The 25,560-nt window shown below is 42.6% G+C and overlaps 2 protein-coding genes across 4 annotated transcripts; both read left to right on the forward strand.

Annotated features, from left to right (window-relative positions):
* Positions 1-84: 84 nt before the first annotated feature.
* Positions 85-15,745, forward strand: numa1 (nuclear mitotic apparatus protein 1). 3 transcript variants are annotated; one of them, XM_058413861.1, is made up of 23 exons: positions 85-239; positions 1,988-2,035; positions 2,125-2,210; positions 2,363-2,442; positions 2,528-2,601; positions 2,875-2,946; positions 3,698-3,788; positions 3,902-4,034; positions 4,236-4,372; positions 4,460-4,571; positions 4,727-4,844; positions 4,955-5,095; positions 5,486-5,605; positions 5,884-10,494; positions 10,597-10,806; positions 10,996-11,156; positions 11,367-11,646; positions 11,837-12,026; positions 12,388-12,524; positions 12,668-12,946; positions 13,065-13,151; positions 13,285-13,440; positions 14,858-15,745. In XM_058413861.1, exons 2-23 carry the CDS (start codon positions 1,994-1,996, stop codon positions 14,882-14,884), a joined length of 7,344 nt encoding a protein of 2,447 aa, XP_058269844.1. In that variant the 5' UTR covers positions 85-239; positions 1,988-1,993; the 3' UTR covers positions 14,885-15,745. The 3 variants fall into 3 exon arrangements, with proteins under 3 accessions (XP_058269844.1, XP_058269846.1, XP_058269845.1); XM_058413863.1 differs by having other exon boundaries at positions 11,370-11,646; XM_058413862.1 differs by lacking the exon at positions 14,858-15,745 and adding an exon at positions 14,520-14,850.
* Positions 15,746-17,126: 1,381 nt separating this feature from the next.
* On the forward strand, positions 17,127-23,638 carry nlrc3l (NLR family, CARD domain containing 3-like). The gene is made up of 6 exons (XM_058413175.1): positions 17,127-17,516; positions 18,285-18,416; positions 18,698-18,802; positions 20,343-20,517; positions 20,632-20,884; positions 21,016-23,638. Exons 1-6 carry the CDS (start codon positions 17,488-17,490, stop codon positions 22,533-22,535), a joined length of 2,214 nt encoding a protein of 737 aa, XP_058269158.1. The 5' UTR covers positions 17,127-17,487; the 3' UTR covers positions 22,536-23,638.
* The last annotated feature ends 1,922 nt before the right edge of the window (positions 23,639-25,560 follow it).

Consider the following 25,560-nt stretch of genomic DNA (forward strand, 5'->3'; position numbering starts at 1 on the left):
TCGAGTCCTCATTGGCTCTTTTTGTCTTTAACCAAACAAATGAACCACCAACTGTTCAGTGACGTCACACTTCGAGACATCCAATCAGATCAGTCGGTCGCAGCTCAAAAAACTCCAGCTAGGCGAGCGCCACGGTTTGAAAATTCGTGTATGAGAACAGTTATCAGGGGAAACAGGCTAAATTACATTCAAACAATAAGAACTAATGTCCAGTTTGTAAAGCTTTCTGGAGTAAGAAGGTGAGTTATGGATGGTTTATTTGAAATGCTATTGTATTATGTATTAGTACAACTTTGTATGTGTATGTGGGATTGTTTTAAAAGTACCAGGGTGAAACTGAACGTTTGTTAAGGCTATTTTGCAAACTAGTTTGTTTACGAGGTAAACTAACTGAGTAGTTCATGTTAGTAGTAGGCGACTCGATAAAATCGGCAACTGTAACGTTTGTTCAGGCAAAAAAAGAACAGTTTTGACTAATAAGTATTAAAAATCTAACTCGATAGCGAGAAATATCGAGGTTAAAAAAACTTTGTGCCTATATACTGTGTTTTAAGGTAATCAGCAAGCGCATGGAGGAAAAGCCTAACGTGTTTGTTTTTTTTAAGTTCAAAAAAGTTTAAGGTCACATTTTATTAATTATTGTCGCTAACGCATTGTTGTATATTATTTGGCACATTGGGTTAGGTGCAAAGTAGAATATACAACATGCTCTGTAAAAAATGCCTATGTCATATGATTTAAAAGCTTAACGTCTATTAATGAGAACTAAATAAACCGTAAAGCTGTGTGTAAATGCGCACTAAGGTTTCTTCCTCTGTGTTACAAACATTTCAGCCCTCAGAGTTCAAAGAATTAACTACTGTTTATATCCATACTATAATATACTATTATATGATAGTTTACACTCTTAGCTGTATCACAAGAACAGCTTTAGTGAGTAAAAGACTGATATTATTGTGTATATGTACTTATTATAATAACATGGCTGTCTGCTATTGGCCTTGTTATATTGGCCTGTATTTTGGGACCAACTCTGGCAATTCCCCAGGTTAATGCTAGACAGTTCATTTAATTTTGGTATCAATATCTGTACCAGTGAGTACTTAAAAAAAAAAAAAGGAAAAAAAAAGTGTATTGGTACTCATGCTGGGCAGCACGGTTGCCTCACAGCAAGAAGGTCTTGGGTTCGAATCCCGGGTTCAGGGGCCTTTCTGTGTGTAGTTTTCATGTTCTCCCCTAGCCTGCATGGGTTTCCTCCCGGTACATTAGGTTGACTGGTAATTCTAAATTGCCCATAGGAGTGTGTGTGTGGTTGTCTGTCTATATGTGTGGCCCTGTGATGGACTGGTGACCTGTCCAGTGTGTACCCCTGCCTTTCACCCAATGTGTACTGGGATAGACTCCAGCAGATCCCCTTGACTAATTAGGAATAAAGCAGGTATAGAAAATGGATGGTACTCATGCTTTTTTTTTTCTGAAAAATGTGTTATTGGTGTATTTATAGTTTTTAAGCATTGCTTACACCACAGTAGCCTAATACTATGTGCTTCAGTAATCACAAAGATTCACTCAAAATCCATTCAAACACATGTATAAAAATATATCACCCCTTCCTTAGGTAAAGTTAGATAATCAATGGTATTCTAAAACCATTTAAATGCTGAACGTAATCAAGAAAATCGGCTTGTTTGTTTAACATTTGGTTTACTGAAGCTTGAGTGGAATGTCGAATTCAAAATGGCCACAATGTTTTTACAACTTTTATTTCAGTGACAGCTTTGTTTGATTGTCCAGAGAGAGATAAGGATCAATTTTGTTGCAGAGATCTGTAGCCAGGTTTACTCTGTATGATTTTCAACTCTCTTGAGAGACATTTTAGACATCAGGAGCCAGTTTAGTGCCATTGCAACAAGAAGTGTGGAGGCAGCAGTGGGCGGAGCTTTTGTGAGGCAGGTGTGTTAATTATTTAATTGTCTCATCATTCCAGACAGTGATGGCACTGCATCCAGCCAAGGAAGAGGCGCTTCTGGTGTGGGTAGGTTTGCTTTATCATTTTCCCTACTATTTCTATCATCATACCTCGTTCCTAATACGCAGTGTGATACGGTGAAATGTTTATTTCAGATCAACGGCCTGCAGCTGGATGAACCGTTGCAGCGAATCACACACCTGCAGGACGGAATCCTGCTGCTCAAACTCGTCTATAAACTGTGAGTTCTCTTAAAAAGAAACAGCAGTATTTACAATTTAAGTATATTAGTATAATTAAGCCTTGCCGGAAGTGCATCAATAGATTTGCTGTATATATTTGCTATTCATGGTACATTTCTATGAGCTCCTGTTCACTGATTGGTTGTTGTAGGAAAGGGGAGGAGCCCAGTCAGACTCCTGTGCATTTGCCTCAAGCAGAAAGGCTGTCAATCGTCTCTGACTTCCTCCACAGTAAGTTCTGCATTCCAGCTTCCAGCATTGTATTCATACAGAGTTCTGAGCTGACGCATGTTCATGTCGTCTTCTCCTCCCGCAGATGTGTGTCATGTGGAAGAGTGTGTCATTCTCACGCTGGCCAAGGGAAGGATGCTGGAGATGGAGCTCATCAAGGTGGGCGTGCGCTTAAGAGTATCAGGACAGTTCAGTGGCAAGCTCAAGATCCCTTTATAAGCAGCTGGTTTCAGTGACATCAGCATCTTCTCATTGCTGTGGGAGGATTAAACCATCATATGAGCAGATAAACTGATTGAGAAACATGTTCAGACTGAGATAGCCTCAATGTTTTAAGAAATTTCGTTTCTCTTTAGAATATAAAGCTTGCAGTTTTTGTATAGTGTATATACTTAAATGAGGATAACTAATATTTTGTGTGTGTTTTTCTAGGTTGTGCTGCTCCTGTGCTACTACGGACTCGTTAACAACAGTCTCGTGCCCAAAGTGGACTATGAAACTGAGGTAACGATTAAAAGATGTCTGTGTGTGTTAGCATTAGTCACATCAAGAAGCTTTTATTGTCGTTTCAACCATATATAGCTGACGCGGTAAACGTTTCTCCAGGACCCTGGTGCTACATAAAACATCATAGAGCTACAAAACATAAGAGCTAAGAACTAAAAGCAAGTTGTCCTAGTCGTATGAAGTACAACTTAGTGCAAAACAAAAGACAGTGCAAACAGACAATACAGAACAAAACAGTACAGGACACAATGAGTGACAGTTGAGTGCGTCTCTGTGTGTGTGTGTGAGTTCAGTACAGTTCAGTCCTGGGTGTTGAGGAGCCTGATGGCTTGAGGAAAGAAACTGCTACACAGTCCGTTTGTGAGGGCCCGAATGCTTCAGTACCTCTTTCCAGATGGCAAGAGGGTGGAGTGTGTGTGTGAGGGGTGTGTGGGGTCATCCACAATGCTGTTGGCTTTGCGGATCCAGCGTGTGGTGTAAATGTCCTTGATAGCGGGGAGAGAGACTCCAATCTCAAATTCTGTAATTCAAACCAAACAACTAATAGAATCTAGTTAAAAAGCAGCAGTGGTCATAAAGTGTGTGTTTTTTGTGCTGAGGGGAATCAAAAGAATGTGATGCAGAAGAACAGAAACTGGAATCCGGGTTTGTGTTTGGAAGAAATGATGACCCAGTGAGCGTGTGTTCAAGTCTTTTCATGATAGAACATCATGTTTCACTTTAATCAGCAAATCTCTCTTTCTCTCAGCTGCAGATGGCGACCATGTTGCGTTATGTTGAGCAAGGAACCAGCGGTCTGTCTCTGCGCGCAGGCCTGGACAAACTTCTCTCCACAAGCTGTAAGTTTTCCTAAAGAATTAAAAGATGTAGAATGGTCCAAGTTTAAATATCTTAGTGTGACTGTACTGTAGGTCTACCAGGTCATAGTGACATGTCTGGTCGTCTCTTTCAGCGCTGATCCAGACCTCTTCTGTGAGCAGTATGTCCTCTATCAGCGAGGACGGCTCACCCATTTTTCCCCGGGCACGCCCTCTGCTCGTCAACTTTGTGGAGCTGGACACAGTGGCCTCCAGCTCATTTGTCAGGTAATGTTCAGCCTCGAACATGTGTGTAACTGTGTGTTGAGACAGCTGTGCTAGCCGCTCACTCTGCCCATCTATAACTTTATCGTATTGCCCGACAGATCTTAAGTAATGCATCTTTCAGCTTGTGTGTCTACAGTAATTCTTTACTGATATCAGCCCAGGATGTGTTCATCCACGTTTATTGTTCTGTGTATGTGTTAGCTCTCCTCTCCAGGAGTTGATGAGCACACCTCAGGTGCAGGTGAAGCAGTTGCGTAAAGAGTTGGCGCGCGAAGGAGACGTGCGAGACGAGCTAGAACGAGAGCTGTCTGAGCGCATCACTCTCCTCTCAGAGAAAGGTATCTGCTATGAGGAAGTTGAGAAAGCTGAACCAGCAAAATGACTACTGTCTAGAAATGTTCATCTTCAGTCTCTCTCTTCTACAGAGGGGCAGATCAGTCAGCTTCAGCACAGGCTACAGCGCTTGCAGAGGGATCAGGAGGAGATGGACAAGGAGCACAAAGCTACAATGACTGAGCTGCAGCAGAAGAATGAAGGGTAAGTACTGTATAACTCTTATTCTAGCCATCTGAACTTGTCTGAATAAAAAAGGGAGGCATTTCAGAGAGGAGCTCATCATGGTTATTTTACTTCCTGGCCATGCTGCAAATATCACATTTAGGCATGTTTGTGTTTATTCATCTCCGTTTCAGACTCCTGACACGGGTACACGAGGTCTTGAAGCAGTGTCGAGACCTTAAAACAGACAACAGCCAGAAAGAGAGACGGATTGACGAGCTGATGGAGGAGAACGGCTCTCTTGCCGCACAGGTATGGTTTCCCCACCCTTCCCCATGTAATACTGCTTCTCATTTTCTTCCCAAAAGCTTTGTGATGAGTCTTTATAACACTGATCCTTTCTCCTTTATTACTCTCCCCAGGTGAGGAACGCCTTCTCCCAGCTTGCAAGGGCAGAGGAGGAAGTCGCTAAACTAACAGAAGCCCACAAGTCCTCCCAGATGGAGTGGGGGAACAGGAGGGACTTGCTGCAGAGAGAGCTAAGCCAGGCCATCACCGACAGGGTGCCTGCTTTTTATTTGTTTTATATTCATGAGGTTCCTTCCTTAGTTTTCATGATGCTGCCATAAGAAAATAGAGCAAAGTGTGAAAATGGGAGATTTAAAGCCGTTTATCAGAATACAGTACTGTGGTGGTAAAAAAAAAACAACAACAACGTATTGGTCATATCTTATTGAAATAGTGTTCAAATTATGCAACATGCCAACTAAGTATTGGCGTATTTTTAATGAACATGTAGAATATTGGAGTATATGGTGCAAGTGAATATTGGTACTTTATAATAAACTGACTAAACATCAGTTGTTTATTTCTGACTAACATAATTATGTTCTTACCTTTCTCCTCTGTCCATCCTGATGTCGTCTTCTGGCTGTTTTCGTCTCGTCGCTCAGGAATGTCTTTCTGAGCAAATTCAGATTTTACAAGGAAAGATCTCTGTTTTGGAGGATGAACTCGCCAAACTCTCCCAGCAACCCCAAGAGAAAGGTGAAGTCCTGGGACCGATTGTAGAAGTAGGTGAACTTTACATTTTCATTATACCCTATACAAGGTATAATTTTTAACCCAAACTCCATAAGATCTGCAAGACTTGTTTAATGTAGTATTTTTAAATATATCAGCCAGCACTATGTTGAATTTAAGAGATTTTTATTCTCCCTGCTTCTGATGACCCAGTGTTGGCTTCACTCCTCAAGACATCACCAAACAGTAATATCTTTCATGTTCTTTCTGTAAGACATGTTTTCCTTATTGTCTTCCTTTCTTTCTTTTAAAATCCTTACCTGTTCAGCGGGAGAAACTGAAGCAGGAACTCACAGACTTGACTCTAAAGCTTTCCCAACTCGAAGAAACCATTTCCCTTCTTGAGAAGGAGAAAATGTCAGTCGAAACACTTTTAGTGGAAGAGAGACGCTCTTTTGAAAAGGAAACCCTGCGCTTGGAGGGACGCATTTCAGATCTTCAGCAGTCAATAAACAATATACAAGCAGAGAAGGATGCTCAGGAACAAGCCTCAAGGACCACACAAGAAGCTCTCACCTCCCAGATAGCAGCTTTGGAAACTGATCTGGCTCATCTTCAACGGCTAGAAGTTCAACTAACGGAAGAGATTGCTACATCTGCCGAACTGCGCCAGCAACGTGGAATGCTGGAGGCTAAGGTCACCTCCTTGGAGGATATGGTTAATATGCTGCAATCCAAGTGCCAAAATATGGAGGCAGAAAATGCAACACAGCAGGAAGTTCTTAATGCTGTCAGGGCTGATTTGCAAAATGCCCAAATTTCGCTTGTGGAATACGAAAAAAAATTGGCAGACCATCAAAAAGTGGTAGAGGAGAACACCTCTCTCCGAGCCAGAATCTCTGCTTTGGATGATACCATTGCAAATCTACAAACTGAGATCGATGCAGAGAGAAAAAGAGGTGATGAACTTTTTATAGCAAATGAGCAGCAGAAAGCTATGATGGAGGAAAAGTTTCAAAAACAGGAGCAAAAAGCTCATGAGATGTTTGCTGAGCTAGAGACTCTGAGCCAAGAACTTCGCAAAATGAAGCATCAGAAACTTGAAGCCGAATCCTGTATTGAGAGGTTAACCCAAGAAGGAGTAGACCTTAAAGCAAGTTTAGTAGAGGAGCGGGATCGAGGCCAGTCACAACTGGCTCTAGTAAACAAGGCCAAAGAGGAGAGGGAGATAGAACTGCAGCAAATTATTACAGATAATCAAAGCAAAATATCAGACTTGCAGTGTAAGATTGAGGGAACTGTTGAGTCGTTGAAGCAAAGTGAATCTGATCTGTCAGTGCTGAAAGAAAAAATCATTTCTAAAGATGGAGAACTCTGCACACAACAACAGGAACTAGACCACCTTAAAAATAAGGCAGACAATCTGCAAAGGCAGCTCTTGGAGGTAGAAGGACTTTCACAACAACTGAGTCAGGATGTAGCCTTCAAAGACAGGGAAGTTCAACACTTCAAGGTGGAGCTTGAACACAGGGAAGGAGAGATCCAGTCCCTTAAGGTCAGCCTTCAGTCTCTGGAGGAAAAGTCCAGTGAAATGCGTGACCTTCACCAGAAGGAAGTTGAAAAGCAGAGGCTTGCTATCGCAGAACTGAAGTTGCAACTTGCCGAAGCTGAGAAACTTATCTCAGAGAAAGTAAAATCTCTGGAAGATCTTGCCCAGCAGTTAAAGGATTTAAAGGAAGAGCTTTCCATCGAAAGGCAGAGAGCTGCTACCTTGGAAGTTAGTTTCAAGACTTCAAAAGAGGCCCATGAAGTCCAGGAACAGACTTTAAGGCTGGAGGTTACACAGCTACAGCAGGAGATTGATGGACATTTGAAGAAGTTGGAGGAGTCATTCAATGAGATTAATTCCCTCAAAGAAGAAATGTCTCGCCAACAGGATGTTGCACTCCAAAAAGAACGGGAGGTTTCTGTTTTAGCAGCACAAAACAAATCTCTGGAGGAAGACTTTGCTCAGCTTCAGAATAAACTAGCAGAGGCCACAACACTAGCTACAGAAAGGCAAATTGAATTACTCAGGCTTCAAGAGGAGGTTCAGCATCAAGAGAACCTCAGAGCAAAAGCTCAGGAACTTGAGGAGACTCAACGTAAAGAGCTTCAAAGAGAGGTAACTGAACTTCAAGCTAGAGTTCAGGAACTTGCCAGTCTTGCTTCTGAGAGAGAAATACAGCTTGGTTCTCTTTGTGAAAAGATGAAAGAACAGGAAGACTACAACCAGAAACTCCTTCAAAAATCTGAGGAAGCTCTTCAGAAAGAACTCGAGAACGTTGTAGACTTGAAGGGGCAGCTTGAATCTGCCAAGAATCAGACTGCAGCTAAAAATGAACTTTTGGAGTCAACAGAAGAAAAGCTGAAACAAATGGAGCTCAGGTACCAACAGAAAGATACCCTTGCTAGTGAAGCTTGTCAAGCCAAGGAAGCTTTAGAGAGAACAGTGAATGAGCTTAGCTGTAAGCAGAAGCAAGATGTGGATAGGTACCAGCAAGATTTGGAGACCTTGAAAAAGGAGAAGGAACACCTGTGTTTGATGAACGAATCTCTCCAGAGTAAATGCCAGGCCTTGCAGGCAGAGAGCAAGGAGCAACAGGAGACATTAAATGCATTTAAGGCTGACCTGCAAAGCACACAAGATGGATTTGAGAGATCTCTAGAAGCTCTGAAGAAGGAGAAGGAGCATCTCCAGGATAAATGTCAGAGCTTGCAGACTGAGAACAAGGGACAGCAGGAGGCTCTGAATACTCTGAAGGCTGATCTTCAGAAAACCCAAGAGGAATATCAGAAAGATTTAGACATCATGAAAAAAGAGAATGAACATCTCTCCTCAGTAAAGCAGTCTCTCCAGATTGACTGTCAGAACTTGCAGGCAGAGAACAACAATCAACATAAGGCCATGGACACTCTAAAGGCTGACCTCCAGAACACACAAAATGGGTTTCAGCAAGAGGTACAAACACTGAAGAAGGAACAGGAACATCTTTCCACAGTGAACCAGTCCCTTCAGACTGAGTGTCAGACCTTGCAGGCAGAGAACCAAAAACAACAGGAGATACTAAATGCACTAAAGGTGGATCTACAAAATGCCCAAGAGGGATACCAGCAAGAGTTAGGAACCTTGAAGAAAGAGAAGGACCATCTCACCTCAGTGAATCAGTCCCTTGAGGCTGAGTGTCAGGACTTACAGACAGAGAATAAGATAAAGCTGGAGGAATTAAATGTCCTAAAGGCTGACCTCCAGAACACACAAAAGGAGTATCAGCAGGAAATAGAATCAGTAAAGAACGAGAAGGAACATCTCTCTTCAGTGACCCAGTCCCTCCAGAATGAGTGCCAAACCTTGCAGGCAGAGAAAACTAGGCAAGAGGAGGAGTTAAATGCCCTCAAGGTTGACTTGCAAGAAAACAAAGATAAATACGAAAAAGATCTGGAGATCTTAACGAACGAGAAAGATCAGTTCTCTTCAGTGAACCAGTCCCTCCAAACTGAGTGCCAAGCCTTGAAACTAGACAACAAGGAACAGCAGGAGACACTAAATGCTCTCAAAGTAGACCTGCAGAATGTCCAAGATAGGTACAGTCAAGAGCTAGAAACTTTGAAGAAAGAACAGGAACATCTCTGTTCTGTGAACCAGACCCTCCAGAGTGAGTGTGAGAACCTACAGGTAGAAAAAACAAGGCAACAGCAGGAGTTGAATGCCCTCAAGGCTGACCTGCAAGAAAGCAAATATAAATATGAAAATAAGCTGGAAACCTTGAGGAACGAGAAGGAACAGCTTGCCCTAGTGAACCAGAACCTCCAGAGTGAGTGCCAGAACTTGCAGGCAGTGAAAACTGGGCAAGGGCAAGAGCTGAATGCCCTCAAGGCTGATCTGCAAGAAGGCAAAAATAAATACGAAAAAGATCTGGAAACTTTGAGGAATGAGAAGGAACAGCTTGCCGTAGTCAACCAGAACCTCCATGCTGAGAAAACAGGACAACAGGAGAAGTTAAATACCCTCAGGACTGAACTGCAAGAGAGCCAAGACAAATTCCAAAAAGATTTGGAGACTTTAAAGAATGAGAAGATTCATCTTGCCTCAGTGAACCAGACCCTTCTTGAAGACCTTGAAGCAGCCCAGAAGGTGGGAGCAGAACTTGTCTCTGTCAAAGAAGTCGCTCAACAGCGAGAAATCGAGCTTGAAAATCAAGTCAAAGAACTGCAGGTAAAGATTAAAGAATTTTCATCACTTACTGATGAAAAAGAGATTGAGATACAAAATCTTCACTTGGAAGTAAAGCAGCAAGAAGCTTCAAGGCTCAGTGCTGAAGAATCTGAGAAGGCTCTAAGAGCTGAATTGGAGGCAAAGGTTGCTCACCTTCAAGTCCAGGTTGAAGAAGCCTGTAAGCTTGCATCTGGGAGAGAGTCTGAGCTGAGTCTGCTTCAAGATCAGTATCAGGAGTCTGAGAAGCAGAAGCAAGATGTCTGTCAGGCTAACAAAGTCTTGGAGGACACAGTTTCTGAGCTGCGCCTCAAGCAAAAACAAGAGATTGAGGAATACCTTCAGCAGCTGGAAGCCTTGGCAAAGGAGAAAGATGTCCTTACTACCACCCTCCAGGCTGAGAGAAAGGCACAACAGGAGGCTCTGGATGACTTACATAGTGGCTTGCAGCAAGAAGTGAAGACATTGACAAAAGAAAAGGAGCACTTGTCTTCAGTTTACCAGTCACTTCAGAGGGAGTGTGACGCCTCCCAGAGACTCGGAGCAGAGTTGGAGGCGAAGCTGAAAGGACGGACTGAATCGTTCCGGGCTTTGAAAGAGTCTCTTCAAAAGAAAGAGAAGCAAAACCAGGAACTACAGGAGCAACTCAAGGTGAAGACTGAAACGGTGGAGCACTACAAAGTACAGGTTGGTATCATCTTTCTTTTTCTTGTATGACAAAGTTGTACCAGGTGAAGTTCTTGAAGTTCAGAGGATCACCCCTTTCTTTGCTTTTCCTGTTCCCTACAGGTTGAAAAGGCGAAAACTCATTACAACGGTAAAAAGCAGCAACTTCTGGAGGAACAGGAAGCACGTCAGAGCCTTCAGTCTGCTTTGGAAAGCAGCGAGAGTGAGGCAAAGGCCTTGAAGGCTGAGCTCAAGCTGGTCTCCATGGAACTGGAGAATATCAAGGCATCAGAGAAGAGTTTGATGGTACAAATAAAGAGCCTGGAGACTCAGGTTGGTAAATTCATTCCAGCTGTTTTGGGATTGCCAAAGGTTTTCTAGCCATTGTAATTTGCATTTAGCAAAGTTTTAACTTTAACCATCTCAGTAATGAAGACTAGTGGAGTACATTGCAAGAAATGGTTTCATCATGTCATGTCATCAAAGAGGCCATGTGTTTTTTTTTTTTTGTATGTGTTGTAGTTGAATTATGCAGATCGTCAGTTAAGAGAACAGAGGAAGCAGGGAGGTCAAAGTGTCCAGGTGAAACACAGAGTAATTCCCAGTGAAAATCACAGAAATCCTCAGAGTGGCAGCTCAGACAGTCTGGACCTCGACCTGGATGATTCTCTGAATGCTGATGGGTAACTTCCTCATTTCTTTCATGAAGATGGTTTATCTCTAAGTAATTCCAGGTGAAATTGTGTACATGGTTAGCTCGTCCAGCCAACATTTCCCGATGGCCCCAAAGACTTTTGACTCGGATGTGGGGGGTTGGGAGGGCACAAATAAATGGATGTAATGATGAAGTCAACATGACTTCTGGAATCTCATTCTCACCTCCTTTCTCTAAGCAGTAAACAGTCAGTACCTGGTGAGTCCAGTACTCCTTTGGTCCGAAGTTCCGAGCGATTAGCAGCAAAACGGCGCGCTCAAGGTGAAGGCTCACTAGAGACCCTGTACTTCACTCCCATGATGCCAAGGGTCAAGAAACGTGAAGGTGCATCCCAGGATCACAAGCTAGAAAGCAGCATCACGTCACTCGGAGAGCTAACTCTGGATTCAGCGAGGAAGCTGAGCGCCTCAGCCCGGAGGCGACGCACCACACAGGTCATCAACATCACTATGACCAAGGTGCGGCTCAAGGAAATTTTATAGCAATAATACAGTGTGTTTAATGTCTTCCTCACTGCATAGAATGCTGATACCGGCTTTGTTTGGTGATTTTTGTCTCCATCATAGAACAGATTAGTGCCATTTATATCATAACAGCTACGAAGCTACATTGTTTGGATGATTTTTTTTTTTTTTTTGCTCTGTGTAGAAAACTCCTCTCAGTGGTGCGGCAGACGCAGACGAGTCTTTCTTCAGCCTGCACTCTGCCCAGTCACAGCCCAATCTGGCCTCACACAAATCTCGCCCCGTGTCTGCAGAGATCTTCGAGGATCCCAGTAAACTTCTCAGCCTTCCTGGGTATCGCCGTAGCAATGCACACGTCAGCGTTCCTCCACGAGGTGAGTAAAACACAACCATATTTATGTCAATCGTTCTTTCTATTTGTCTCATTTTCTAATTGTTCATCTGTTTATCTTTATTGCTCTCATTCTGTCTTTCTGTCTTTGTACCCTTCTATTAGTCTGTCTGTCTGTCTTTCTTTTAATTTCTCTCATCGTGTCTATTCTTTCTGTTTTTCTGTTTGTCTCTATTTTTGTTTGCCTGTACAGATATTTGTCTGTCTCTCTTGTCTCCTTCTGTTGTGTTTCTATCTGTTTCTTTGTGTCTGACTAGCTTTCTTTCCTTCTCTCTGTCTTAATGATCCATCTTTGAATGATTCCTTATATAATTCATACAAACTTGTTCTCCATCTGTCTGTAGCCACAAGCGCATTCTGTGTAGGATCCGAGTACGAGCCAGACCACTTATCTGATGACTGGATGAGAATTGCGGAGCTGCAGTCACGGAATAAATACTGTTTACCTCACCTGAAGAGCAGCTACCCGCTGGAGGCCAGGGTACAAACACAACTAGCTTTATATATAAAAAAAAAAAAGAAGCTTTATACAGAAACGAGTGAGCTGTGAAAGCAATAGTTAGCTGGATCACTTATGCTAGCTAACAATAAATGTCATTAATGTTGTGTGGTTCTGTCCCGCAGGCCAGTCTGGGTTTCTCGCACCTGCCTGTGACTGATGAGGATGTTCGTACCGGTGACCCTAATGAGACCATTCGCCGTGCTTCCATGATTCCATCCCAGCTCAAGGACTCTGTCGGTACTCACCGTCTCTCCCTAGCTCCACCTGCTCCGCCCACTCAAAGCCATGCCCCCTCACAGCGTGCACCCCAGGTCTCCAAAGCTCGGGAAGTTCGATCCACACGCAGCCCACTGGCTGCTAAACGGCCCGCAGGGCAAATTCAAGACTCGGACACACCCGAGGTGAGGCCACTCACGACATTACATCCTCTCCACAGTTCAATAGATGCGTTAAATTATAAATATAAATGTATATAAAATTATTAATTCATTTTAATTATTAACATTTTTTTCTCTTCAGGCGAAGAAGTTAGTCAGCTGCTTCCCTCGAACTCCTAAAGGGAGGAACCTTCGATCTGCCAACTCGCAGAACATTGCACCCTCTCCGGTACAACTTCCTGTCCATGCATGTCCCTGTCCTCCGTCTTCCTGTGTGCTTTTATTCACGCAGCACCGTTTTCATACTCTGGAACACATTTTGAGCATTTTCAGACACTCACTTTTATTTTGTGTGTGTGTAGGCTGATCGGAGGCAGTCCATGGCGTTCGTGATCGATAATACTCCTAAAAAAGCCGGTCGTGGTGACAGCAGGCTGCAGCGTGGCATCAACAAACTCCGCAAATCCCCACGCACGGCCAGCACAAAGTCACCGAAGATCCCCAGCAGTGCAAAGAAGGTACGTGTGGTGGGTCAAACATCACAGCTTTTAGAGTGTGGACCTTATTGATGATCTTTACTTTGAAGTCCGACTTCAAGGATTCTGCTTGTTAACTCATTCATTCATGAAGAGGAAAGGAGTGTTGGTGTTCGTCGTAAGGTGCGGGAGCATGTGTGTGTGTGCATGCGTGCAGGAGTGTGTGTGCGCATGCGTGCAGGAGTGTGTGTGTGCATGCGTGCAGGAGTGTGTGCGTGCAGGAGTGTGTGTGCGCGTGCGTGCAGGAGTGTGTGTGTGTGCATGCGTGCAGGAGTGTGTGTGTGCATGCGTGCAGGAGTGTGTGTGCATGCGTGCAGGAGTGTGTGTGCATGCGTGCAGGAGTGTGTGTGTGTGCGTGCGTGCAGGAGTGTGTGTGTGTGCGTGCGTGCAGGAGTGTGTGTGTGTGCGTGCGTGCAGGAGTGTGTGCGCGCGTGCGTGCAGGAGTGTGTGCGCGCGTGCGTGCAGGAGTGTGTGCGCGCGTGCGTGCAGGAGTGTGTGCGCGCGTGCGTGCAGGAGTGTGTGCGTGCAGGAGTGTGCGTGCAGGAGTGTGCGTGCAGGAGTGTGCGCGTGCAGGAGTGTGCGCGTGCAGGAGTGTGCGCGTGCAGGAGTGTGCGTGCAGGAGTGTGCGTGCAGGAGTGTGCGCGTGCAGGAGTGTGCGCGTGCAGGAGTGTGCGCGTGCAGGAGTGTGCGCGTGCAGGAGTGTGCGCGTGCAGGAGTGTGCGCGTGCAGGAGTGTGCGCGTGCAGGAGTGTGCGCGTGCAGGAGTGTGCGCGTGCAGGAGTGTGCGCGTGCAGGAGTGTGCGCGTGCAGGAGTGTGCGCGTGCAGGAGTGTGCGCGCGCGTGCGTGCAGGAGTGTGCGCGCGCGTGCGTGCAGGAGTGTGCGCGCGCGTGCGTGCAGGAGTGTGCGTGCAGGAGTGTGCGTGCAGGAGTGTGCGCGCGCGCGTGCGTGCAGGAGCAGGCGTGCAGGTGCGCGCAGGCGTGAGTGTGTGTGTGTGTTCTTACAGCACTATTAGTGTGATTTTTTTTTTCACACTAAATCTGAGCTGTCTGTGTCCTGAACAGAACCCAGGCTTTGGCGGTTTGCTCTGATTAAACAGGTAATGCTGTGTTCATGCTGTTAGTTTCTTGTATGTTGTCGTCACGGGGACGGTGAAATGGAAAGCACTGGAACTACTTGGTGTCTTAATCAAGAACTCCACATGACGGTGTCTGACTTAACACTCTCACTAGCAAGAGACATTCTGATAAATAAAAAAAAAAGCTTTCCAGGCCATGCCCACAAGCAAACAGTCTCTTGCTAGAGAGAACAAATGGTGTGTGTACCAGATTCACACGGGGAGCTGGATTCATTTTAGTCCTGTAAAACACTTTCTTAATATCTCTCTCTCTCTCTCTCACAGTTGATGAAGTTCAGGATGAAGATGTGAGACTGTGCTCTTCCTCGTCCTCTAAACATTGTGCAATAGAAGCAATGACAGGATTTTTTTGTTTGTTTGTTTAAATCCTGAATGTTTGGTTGTGGATTTTTTTTTAAAATACTTCTTGTATAATTTTCTTTATATTGAATCAGAGGAACTTCATGGCACTTACTGCTCTCATCTCATTACCTGGATTTTTTACTCTGTGTGTTGAGTGTGTTTTGCAGAGACCAAAGTGATGTCTTCACTACATTTATTTTTTTTTTTTTTACTTTCCTTTCTTTCTGTCATTACAGTCTAATGCCTTATCCACTGCTGTTTTTATCCTGTGTCCAAAGGAAGGAACTGACCTCGCTGCTTACATATGCAGCTCTTTGACCATCGTGTCTTCCAGCATATTCTCCGTGTTGTCTCGTGGTACATCGTAAACCTGATTATGGGCACATCTCTACATTTATAGCAGCTTTAAATTATGAGATGATTTTTTTATTAGGTAATGAATAATGCCATGTTTGGTGAACAGGCTCACACTATTTTGATTATTCCAGTACAGTTATTACCACAGAGCTGTATATATTCAGAATGTGTAGAATATTGTTGTATTTTCATTGATTTTCTGGGTTTTTTGCTTTCTTTCGTTCCCTTTGTGCATTTTTAAATGCTTCTGTTTTGTCCGTTTGGCTGAAAAAAGTGGAGCTGAGTTGAAACTCGCACCACTGACTTCTCACTTAACCTGTATTTGTATAAATTGTACTTTTTCCTTTTTCATCTATTGTTTTTAAATGTTTGTCCTCGTGCTTTTTCTATTGTTTGATTCAGTTTCACTTTTGAAGTTTTTCATGTGCAGAAAATAAACTCTCAGCCACTTGACTCGGTTTGTGTGTTGCGTCTGTTCGTTTTCCATTTCACTGCTATACGATTTTTTTTTTTTTTTTTTTTACTATAAGGATCACGTACACGATGTTTTGCAAACAGATCTGTCTCAAATTGTAGCCTGTACACTTCATTTATTATTAATTATAATTATACTAAGTATCTGTGGTGTCACGTGAATGTCAAAATGAATAAAAACTGTTCATGAAAGACATGCAGAGGAAAAGGCACTGATTTCTAAAACTTAAAATGACTACCTGAAACCTTTCCCCCCCTTCTAATCCTGACTTCCGTAATTGTTATGGTGCCGTGCTTTAAAGAGATGTTTATTTAATATTTATTGGAAAAAATGACATTTTGGACGCAGCGTGGATCAATGTTCTGTTTCTTTTTGCTCTGTAGACCACAAAGAAGCTACATTCACTTTATATTATTGATTTGTATGGTCCTGTTGAAGGTGTTTCTGATGAAATTTTATGTAAAAAAAGAAACATTTTAATTTAAATTTAATTAAATGTTTAATTTAATTTAAAAGTTTAATTTTCTATTTTTTCCATATTGAAAGAATAAAAGTACAAGATTCAGGTATAAAAAAAATAATTACAATATTAACTATTCACAGTTAAATAAGATGTACAGTGTAAACTGTACAAAAATATGTAAATAAATAATGATAGAGTAAACTGACAAATAACTAAAAAAGAAATAATAAAAAATAAATAAATAATGACAGAGTAAGCTAACAAAAAACTAAAAAAAAGAAAAAATAAATAACAAAATAGACAGAGTATGCTGACAAATAAGTAACTAAAAAATAAAATAGAAAAATAACAAAATAAATAATGATAGACAGTAAATGGACAAATAACTAAAAAATAAAGAAATAACTAAAAAAAGGAAGAAAAATAATAATAGACAGAGTAAAGTGACAAATAACTAAAAAAAATAAAAAGAAAAAATAAATAAATGAATAATAACTTAATAAATAATAACGAGACAGAGTAAGCTAACAAATAAATAAATAAATGAAAAAATAAAATCGAAAATAATAATAAATAAATAACAATAGACAGGGTAAACTGACAAATAAATAACAAAAAATAAAATAAAATAGAAAATAGACAAGAGTAGAGCAGATTTGTGCTTTTCTATTAGACTTAAAAAGTCCAAAAGCGTTTTGTATTTTACAGAGGAAAGGTGATATTTTAGGAAGTGATTTTAAGAAAGGGACATTTATGAATGTAAAACTTAAAATATAGACGCTTGTGTAATCTTTTTGTAATATCACACGAACAACGTCCAAATATATATCACAGAGACACGACCTTCTGTCCCGACGCGAACTTGAGATCCCGTGACGCCATCAAACTGCGACGGGAAACGCTCCCGGAAGAAAACTCGTTAACCTAGTTTCGGGTAGTTAGCACCCGAACCGGATTAATCATTCAGATCTGTTTAAATTGTGTTTTTTTTTTAATTACATTTAAATATATACATATTACATGATGTATTTGTGTTCGAAACACGAATACTGTGTTAAATCTGGTCGTAGAAATACGGCTTTCACTCAAATGTGACGTTTAGGTTGTTTTGCTAGCAGCCTGTTTGACAGTTTGCCAAGTTGTGTGGTATTTGTTTTTTGCTCTGTGGAGAAGAAACTGCTGTTTTCTGCCCTGAAATGTGTGTAACAGTATTCTCACCTGAGTTTGTACACTGTGAGGATTAAACAGTGGTACACCATGAGCGACAACGACTCGGAGGTGGAAAGGTAACGTTTAGAAACCTAAACTCACTCGAATAGCTTTGTGTGTGTGTGTGTGTGTGTGTGTGTGTGTGTGTGTGTTGTTGTTGTTGTTGTTGTTGTTGTTTATACGCTTGTAATCAGTGTGACAACAGCAGAATAACGCCGTGTTGTTCAGGAGAAAGTAGCAAAAGTGTCTAGAACTCCCCGGATGACGTCACAGAAAAGCTAAAGCTTTAAATAATAGATAATAATAATTTTTAGCGGTCATGGCCCCAGTAAAGAGCAGCACGGTGGCTTAGTGCTTAACAAGAAGGTCCTTGGTCCGAATCCCGGGTTCGAACAGGCAGGGGCCTTTCAGTGTGGAGTTTGCATGTTCTCCCCGTGCCTGTGTGGGTTTACTCCGGGTACTCCGGTTTCCTCCCACAGTCCAAAAACGTACATTAGGTTGATTGGAATTTCTAAATTGCCCATAGGTGTGAGTGTGTGTGGTTGTCTGTCTATATGTGTGGCCCTGTGATGGACTGGTGACCTGTCCAGGGTGTACCCCTGCCTTTCGCCCAATGTGTGCTGGGATAGGCTCCAGCAGATCCCTGTGACTCTAATTAGGAATAAAGCGGGTATAGAAAATGGATGGATGGATGGACACTGTTGAATTTGGTCATGTGACAGTAACTCGGTTTTGTACTAGGCCACATTGTAGCACGTCATCGTTAATTTCTTTCCTGTAAGAAAAATTCACCCTTGTGTTTAATTCCTTGATCACTTGTCTTAATGTGTGTGTGTATTATTTAGGACCATGATGGGGCGTCCGCCCAGCAGCTACGGCTCCATGTGTAGTGATGAGCCAGAAGATGATGATGATGATTTTGAAGAGGTTCAGGATGCTGCTTCTCAACCTGTTATTAAAGTCAATTTACCGACCAGGTATATACACGCAATCTCGCACACATACCTTTTATTTTCACAAGTTATTTCCATCATGTAGAACATAATCAGTGCTTCAAGTTGAGTTATGTTTTTAAAAAATATTTGGAAAAAAATATGGGAAATATATGAATCTTTCCCTCTCTCTGTGTGTGTGTCTTTCTCTCTCTCTCTCTCTCTCTCTCTCTCTCTCTCTCTCTCTCTCTCTCTCTCTCTCTGTCTCTCTCTCTCTCTCTCTCTCTCTCTGTCTCTCTCTCTGTATGTATGTGTGTGTGTGACAGGATCAAGCTTCATCGTCCAGACTCACCAGAAACCGGTGTCACCTCAATCACACAAGACCAACGAACCAGTGTCCATAATGAGGGGGTCTACATTACTGCTCAAAGGTAGCTACACACACACACACACACACACACACACACACATACACCCCTTTGGGATCTTTTTGCACATACACCATGATATGGTTTCATAGCAAGCAGTTACTCTACAGCATCAGGTTTTAGGTTAGTGATACATGACTACTAGGGATGCCACAATACTGAATATAATATTGAACCGTTCGGTACGACCTCCACGGTTCAATACGCGTATGCGAACCGCGTTTTTTCGGTTTTTCCTTAAAATAGTAGTAACCATGCTTTTTATTACTCTCTGAACTGCCTGTTTGTGTTTGCCTGTACTGTATGTCTATGCGCTGAGACAGACACGCCTCCCCGCGGTAACCATGCTTGCGATGCTGGTGTCAGATTTCACTCTAACCCTGGAGAGCGGTGAAGCGAGACAAATATGAGGAAGCAGTGCTGTCTTTCAGATCTGTGGTGTGGGAACATTTCGGATTTGTTGTGGACTATGATGCCGATGAAACAAAAATGCTAAACAAAAAAAATGACAGTGTTTAAGCAGTTACACACGAGTTACGAACTACTCAAATGGAAATACTTCCAATATGACCGCACATCTGCAGCTCCATCACCCAGAGATATCACTGTGTGGAAGCAGGATGGCAGAGCACGTAACACAGGCATCCAAAAAACAACAGTCCCTTATCTGATTCCTTCCAGCATTCATACACAATTGGTTCTGAGAGACACAAAAAATAATTATAAAAAGATTTGCAGCCGTTTTCTGTGATCGGTGATGTGGGCTTTCGGCAACTTATAAAAGTGCTCAAACCGCGAAAAGACTCGCAAAAAAATCTGATAACAGATAGTTGGACCTCGCAGGTAACAGAGAGTTATCTCCCCATGACTGTTCATTACATAGCTGATTGGGGGAAAAAAGAGCGACATACTCCAAACCTGTCCCCTGTAATAAAGTCATACAAGCGCTAATTTTACATCTCACTATTTTCAGTACACTATGAATGTGTACAAGTTGATTTTTGCATTTAAGTAAAATAAATTGCAACTAAAACCAGTTTTTTTTTCTTCTTAACATACTTACTGTTCCTGTCACCTAAGCAAAGAATAATGGGGAAAAAAAAACTTTAATTTGCCAAGCCATCTGAACCGAACCAAACCGAAAACCGTGGGTAAAAACCACGGTACATATTGAACCGTGGGTTAACTGTATTGTTGCATCCCTAATGACTGCTACTAATGTCCTTTCTCTCATCTTTCCTTCATTACATCTGTACTTGCTTATTACATATTTACTTATTTCCTTTTTTATACCTTTTCCCCTTTCTTAATGATATTCTTTCGCACTTTCTTCCTTATTTCAGATTCTTAAATACATTCTTACATACTTACTGCTTTCTTTTCTCCGTCCCTCCCGTCTTACTATCCAAATTCCTCGTCGTTAGCTTTCTCACTATGTTCTTATGTACCTACGTTTTTCCATCCAAAATTCCTTATATCTCTCCTTTGTTAGTTCACAGACTCTGCAAAATTGTGCAACAAAGTGTGTGTCTGTGTGTTTCAGGAGGCAGCCGAACCCAGGAGAAGTGAATTTTGAGATGGAAGATAATGAGAGTTCTGTGCCCCCCATTGAACCCCAAGACAGTGAGAGGATGAATATTCAAATGGAGCTAAACGATCCTGAACCTACTCCTGCAGCATGTTCGACAGATGAACTTGCCCTACCCTATATTTTCACGGTGTGTGCGTGTGTGCAGCCAAATTTAATTCTTAATCTTTCACCTGGATATAAAGAAGATAATTCAGAGCAAACACAAGATTAATTCCTGACCTGTGTGTGTGTGTGTGTGCAGGCCATGGTGAACACTCTGAGGAATCTGAACAATTTGGAGCTGCAGTGTTTCGTGCACACTCTGTGCTCACAGTGTGATGGTCAGCTCAAGTTCCAGCAGCTGGAGCAGGAGGGTGAGATTGACGTCCTCGGCGTAGTGGACCGAATGATGGAGAAATGGGACAAAGCAGAGTCGCTGTACATCACCATACGCACGCTGTACGACATCAACAAGCGCGCCCATGCTGCTGCTCTGGAGAGCGTGTGCAGGAGAGGTAGGGATCAGGCGAAGCAGAGTAATGACTGTTCTAGCTGCTGAAACGTATGTGATAATCAACATCTCTGTCTCTGTCTCTCTCTCTCACTCTCACTCTCTCTCTTTCTCGCTTTCTTTCTCTGTTTCCAGCTTGGGTGCAGTTCGGACTGAGAGCCAGTCACAAGCGTCGTTATTACAGTCTCTACGAAGGAATTTGTCGTCCTGGTCAACAGCGCTACATCAGGCAAGTCTACGTCGAGTCGCCCATTGTACTCGAAATTCCGAGAAACGAGGGAAGGTCAGTACGCACCAGCGACCTCTTCTCTCCGCTCGAGGACGAAGGTCGCGTCCGCGTTGTCTTGACAACAGGGGTTCCGGCCGTCGGGCTTTCAGTGGCAATACAGATGTTCCTCATGGACTGGACGGAGGAGCAGACATGTCAGGACTTCCAGTTTGTGTTCGCTCTTCCGGGTCGTGACCTTCACCTGGTCAGAAACTCGGATCAGACTTTCCTGGAGTTTCTTGCCGCGTTTTATCCTGAAACGAAGCAAGCGGAATTCCTGGCCTGCCAAGACTGCCCTGTGCTGTTTGTCTTCGATGCACTCGAGCTTTGTAGGCATCCTCTCAACTTTGAGAACAATCCAAGCATCACCGAGATCACGACTCGGGCTCCTGTGGACGCCCTTCTCACTAGTTTAATCAAAGGAGACTTGTTGCCTCACGCGAGCATTTGGATCACAGCCCATCAGCCTACATGTCAGAGAATCCCGAAAAATTGCATTAGCAGGTTTACAGAGCTGAAAGGATTTGGGGACGCCCAGAAGGATGAGTATTTCACAAAACGGACTCGAAATCCAACGCTTGGCAGAAGCGTTCTAGATCAGGTCAGAGGTTGTCCAGGTCTGTACGATGCCTGCTATTTTCCTCTCTTCTCCTGGATCGTCTCGGTCGTGTATGAGCAGTATTTACCGAATCAAGGGTCTGTCCAGGAAATGCCAACGCTCACCACTTTCTATGCGCAGTATGTCATTGTGCTGACGAACCGGAAAATCGAGCGCTATGTTGGTACAGGGATCGAGGCGTCACGCTGGACAGACGCAGATAAAAACTTTCTGATGAAAATGGGCGAGCTGGCACTGCGGATGTTGAATGAAAAAAAGAACATCTTTTATGAAGACAGCGTGGCCCGTTTGGCACTGGACATCCAGGACGTCACTCATCGAGGCGGGATCTCGTTCGAAACTGCCGAATCCAGCAGAGAAAATAGACGGAGCTTTATGTTTGTCCACCACAGCATTCAGAAGTTCATGGCTGCCGTGTACGTCTACGTGAGGTTTCGGATGACAGGCGAAAACGTTTTTGAGTCCAGAGGCAGAACGCGAACGGAGCGACCTGTCAATGAGCTTTACAAACCCATCATCGACACAGTTCTCGCCAGCCGGGATGCATACATGGACCTCTTCCTGCGCTTCCTGTTGGGACTGGTGGCTGAAGCGACAGAGATACAGCTGCGTGGCCGCCTGCTGCCTCAGCATCACCCCAAGCCACGGGGTGTGGAGGACGTGCTCAGACATGTGAGGAAGAAGATAAAGGAAAACGCCATTCCCGAGCGGTGTAGAAATTTGGAACTGTGTCTCTCTGAGCTGGAAGAGAGAAGGAATGTGCGATGAGATGAGGACAAAATGAGAAAATCCCCTCTGCCTCTTATTACCTCATCTGAGGGAGTGATGGTAGATGAGTCCTTAGCTCTGATGTAATGTTTGATAGACATTTTACATTACATGTACATTTTAACAGTACATGTTTTAGTGTGATCATAGATCATAGAGTGGGGTGTGTTTATAGAACTGCCTGGTGTGTTTACATGAAATTTCATAGTGGGTTCTGTAATGCAATTGTGGAAGCTGCTAAAGGCTCTTACTAGGCTTTAACCGCATCATGTTTTCCGCTTGATCTTTGCCAACACAAACGGCAAAAAGCTTCGACTTTCAGCGGAGATGGATGAGACCATATGAAAACTTTATATGCATAGTATGAGACATGTAGCCTGTTATTCCTTCTTAGATAGATTTTTAAATTATGGAGTTGATTGAAAGAGCAGGAATTCATGCAGCAGCACAAAATGTGGCAACAACGATAACAATGTTTTGTCAGAGATTCTCTTAAGCTGACACGTGAAGTCAGCTCTCATTTTTTCCAGTTGCCTCTCATTCTGCGTAATGTCTGTAGGATCTACATGGAATCCTTGGTATTTGGGAAAACCAAAAATCATTTGAATTTTCTTGTGTAGTGTATTGACTCCTGGCTACAAAACTTATACTGCTTCAGAACAGAATGGCAGGTTAGAAGTAACACTCCTCCTTTCTTCGACTGACTCTGGGCATTTCCTCACTAGATCGTTACACTGGGAATGACTCATGAAATATATATATCGTATTTGCAACTTTTTGGCTCCTTGACCATATAAAATAGCCATAAAGCAGATACTAAGGACACTAAACAGAGAGAAAATGACAAATGTGTATTTATATGTTCTAATAATGTGGTGCTTGTGTGGAATGGAGTCTTATTGCATGTTTTTTTGTTTGTTTGTTTGTTTGCTGGGGAAAAGGCTTATCTGATCTTGTCTGCATGCCATAATAAATGTCATTTTGCATTTTTCAGATTTTTGAATCTGAAATGGCAATGAATTTGAAAAAGAAAATGAAATTGATGTAATATACATTTATTATATATTTACAGAGGTGGACAGTAAAGAAGTACATTTACTTGAGTACTCTACTTAAGTACACTTTTTGAGTATCTGTACTTTACTTGAGTATTATTTTTTCTGGATACTTTTTACTTTAACTTCACTACGTTTGAAAGACAAAGACTCTACTTTTACTCCACTACATTTCTGTTAAGGTCATTGAGTAGAAAGTAGTTACATTAATCATAGGATGATTTTTTTTTCACTCTTGTAGCGTCACATGTTGTAAAGTTCAGTGGTTTTCCATAATTTTTTGAACTCAATTGATCAATTGCTGACAAAATGGACGAAGATATGCTTTGTATATTATACACCACCAACGCATTGGTAATGATGTTAGTTAACACACAAAAACGTATGCTGTGTCCAAATTCTCATACTATGTGTCCTAAATAGTATTCAGAAATAGAATTAATATGCCCCAAATCGTAGTATACTGAAAAGAGTATTCCAAAAATTCCTGGATGGTCTACTACTTCCGGTAGAAATTCAAAGTGCAGAACAATGCACACTCTAAGGGGTAATATTACCCACAACGCATTGCACACAGGAGGGAGGAGCCTGGACAATGGTGTAAATGCATATTAAAACGATGTAAATGAATTGTGGAAATATATATAACTCTTTGTTAAAGCAGTGTTGCTGTTGGGTGATTGTACAGCTACAGTTGTGTAGCTGGGTTTTAAAGCAGGTTAGATTTTTTTTTTCTGACCAGTCTTGATTTACAGACCATTTGATTGAAATGTGCATGAGTGGATACACATAGATGTGTACAGGTACATCTCAAAATTTAGAATATAATGAAAAAGGTCAATATTTTTTGTCGCTCAGTTCAGAAAGTGAAACCCATTTGCACATAGAGTGAAATATTTCAAGCCTTTATTTCTTGAAATTGTGATGATTATGGCTTACAGATAAGGAAAACCCCAACATTCTGTGTCTCAGACAATTAGAATATTGTGAAAAAGTTCAATATTGGAAAGTCATGGTGTCAAACCCTAATCAGCTAATTACCTCAAAACACCTGCAAAGGTTTCCTGAGCTTTTAAATGGTCTCTCAGTCTGGGTCAGTAGGCTACACAATCATGGGGAAGACTGCTGACTTGACAGTTGTCCAGAAGACAGTCATTGACACCCTCCACAAGGAGGGTAAGCCACAAAAGGTCATTGCTAAAGAAGCTGGTTGTTCACAGAGTGCTGTATCCAAGCTTATTCATAGAAAGTTGAGTGGAAGGAAAAAGTGTGGTAGGAAAAGGTGCACCAGCAAAAGGGATAACCGCAGCCTTGAGAGGATTGTCAGGCAAAATCCATTCAAGAATTTGGGGGAGCTTCAGACGAATCCTAGACATGGCCTACAAATGTCGCATTCCTCGTGTCAAGCCACTCCTGAACCAGAGACAACATCAGAAGTGTCTTACCTGGGCTGTGGAGAAAAAGAACTGGACTGTTGCTCAGTGGTCCAAAGTCCTCTTTTCAGATGAAAGTAAGTTTTGCATTTCATTTGGAAGTCAATGTCCCAGAGTCTAGAGTAAGAGTGGAGAGGCACAGAATCCATGTTGCTTGAAGTTCAGTGTGAAGTGTCCACAGTCAGTGATGATTTGGGCTGCCATGTCATCTACTGGTGTTGGTCCACAGTCAACACAGCCATCTACCAGGAAATCTTAGAGCACTTCATGCTTCCTTCTGCTGACAAGCTTTATAGAGATGCTGATTTCATTTTCCAGCAGGACTTGGCACCTGCCCACACTGCTAAAGGTACCATAAGCTGGTTCAATGACCATGGTGTTACTGTGCTTGATTGGCCAGCAAACTTGCTTGACCTGAACCCCACAGAGAATCTATGGGGTACTGTCAAGAGGAAGATGAGAGACACCAGACCCAACAATGCAGATGACCTGAAGTCCGCTATCAAAGCAACCTGGGCTTCCATTACACCTGAGCAG

Source organism: Hemibagrus wyckioides, linkage group LG17 (assembly GCF_019097595.1).
Source record: "Hemibagrus wyckioides isolate EC202008001 linkage group LG17, SWU_Hwy_1.0, whole genome shotgun sequence".
In the NCBI taxonomy this organism is placed as follows: domain Eukaryota; kingdom Metazoa; phylum Chordata; class Actinopteri; order Siluriformes; family Bagridae; genus Hemibagrus; species Hemibagrus wyckioides.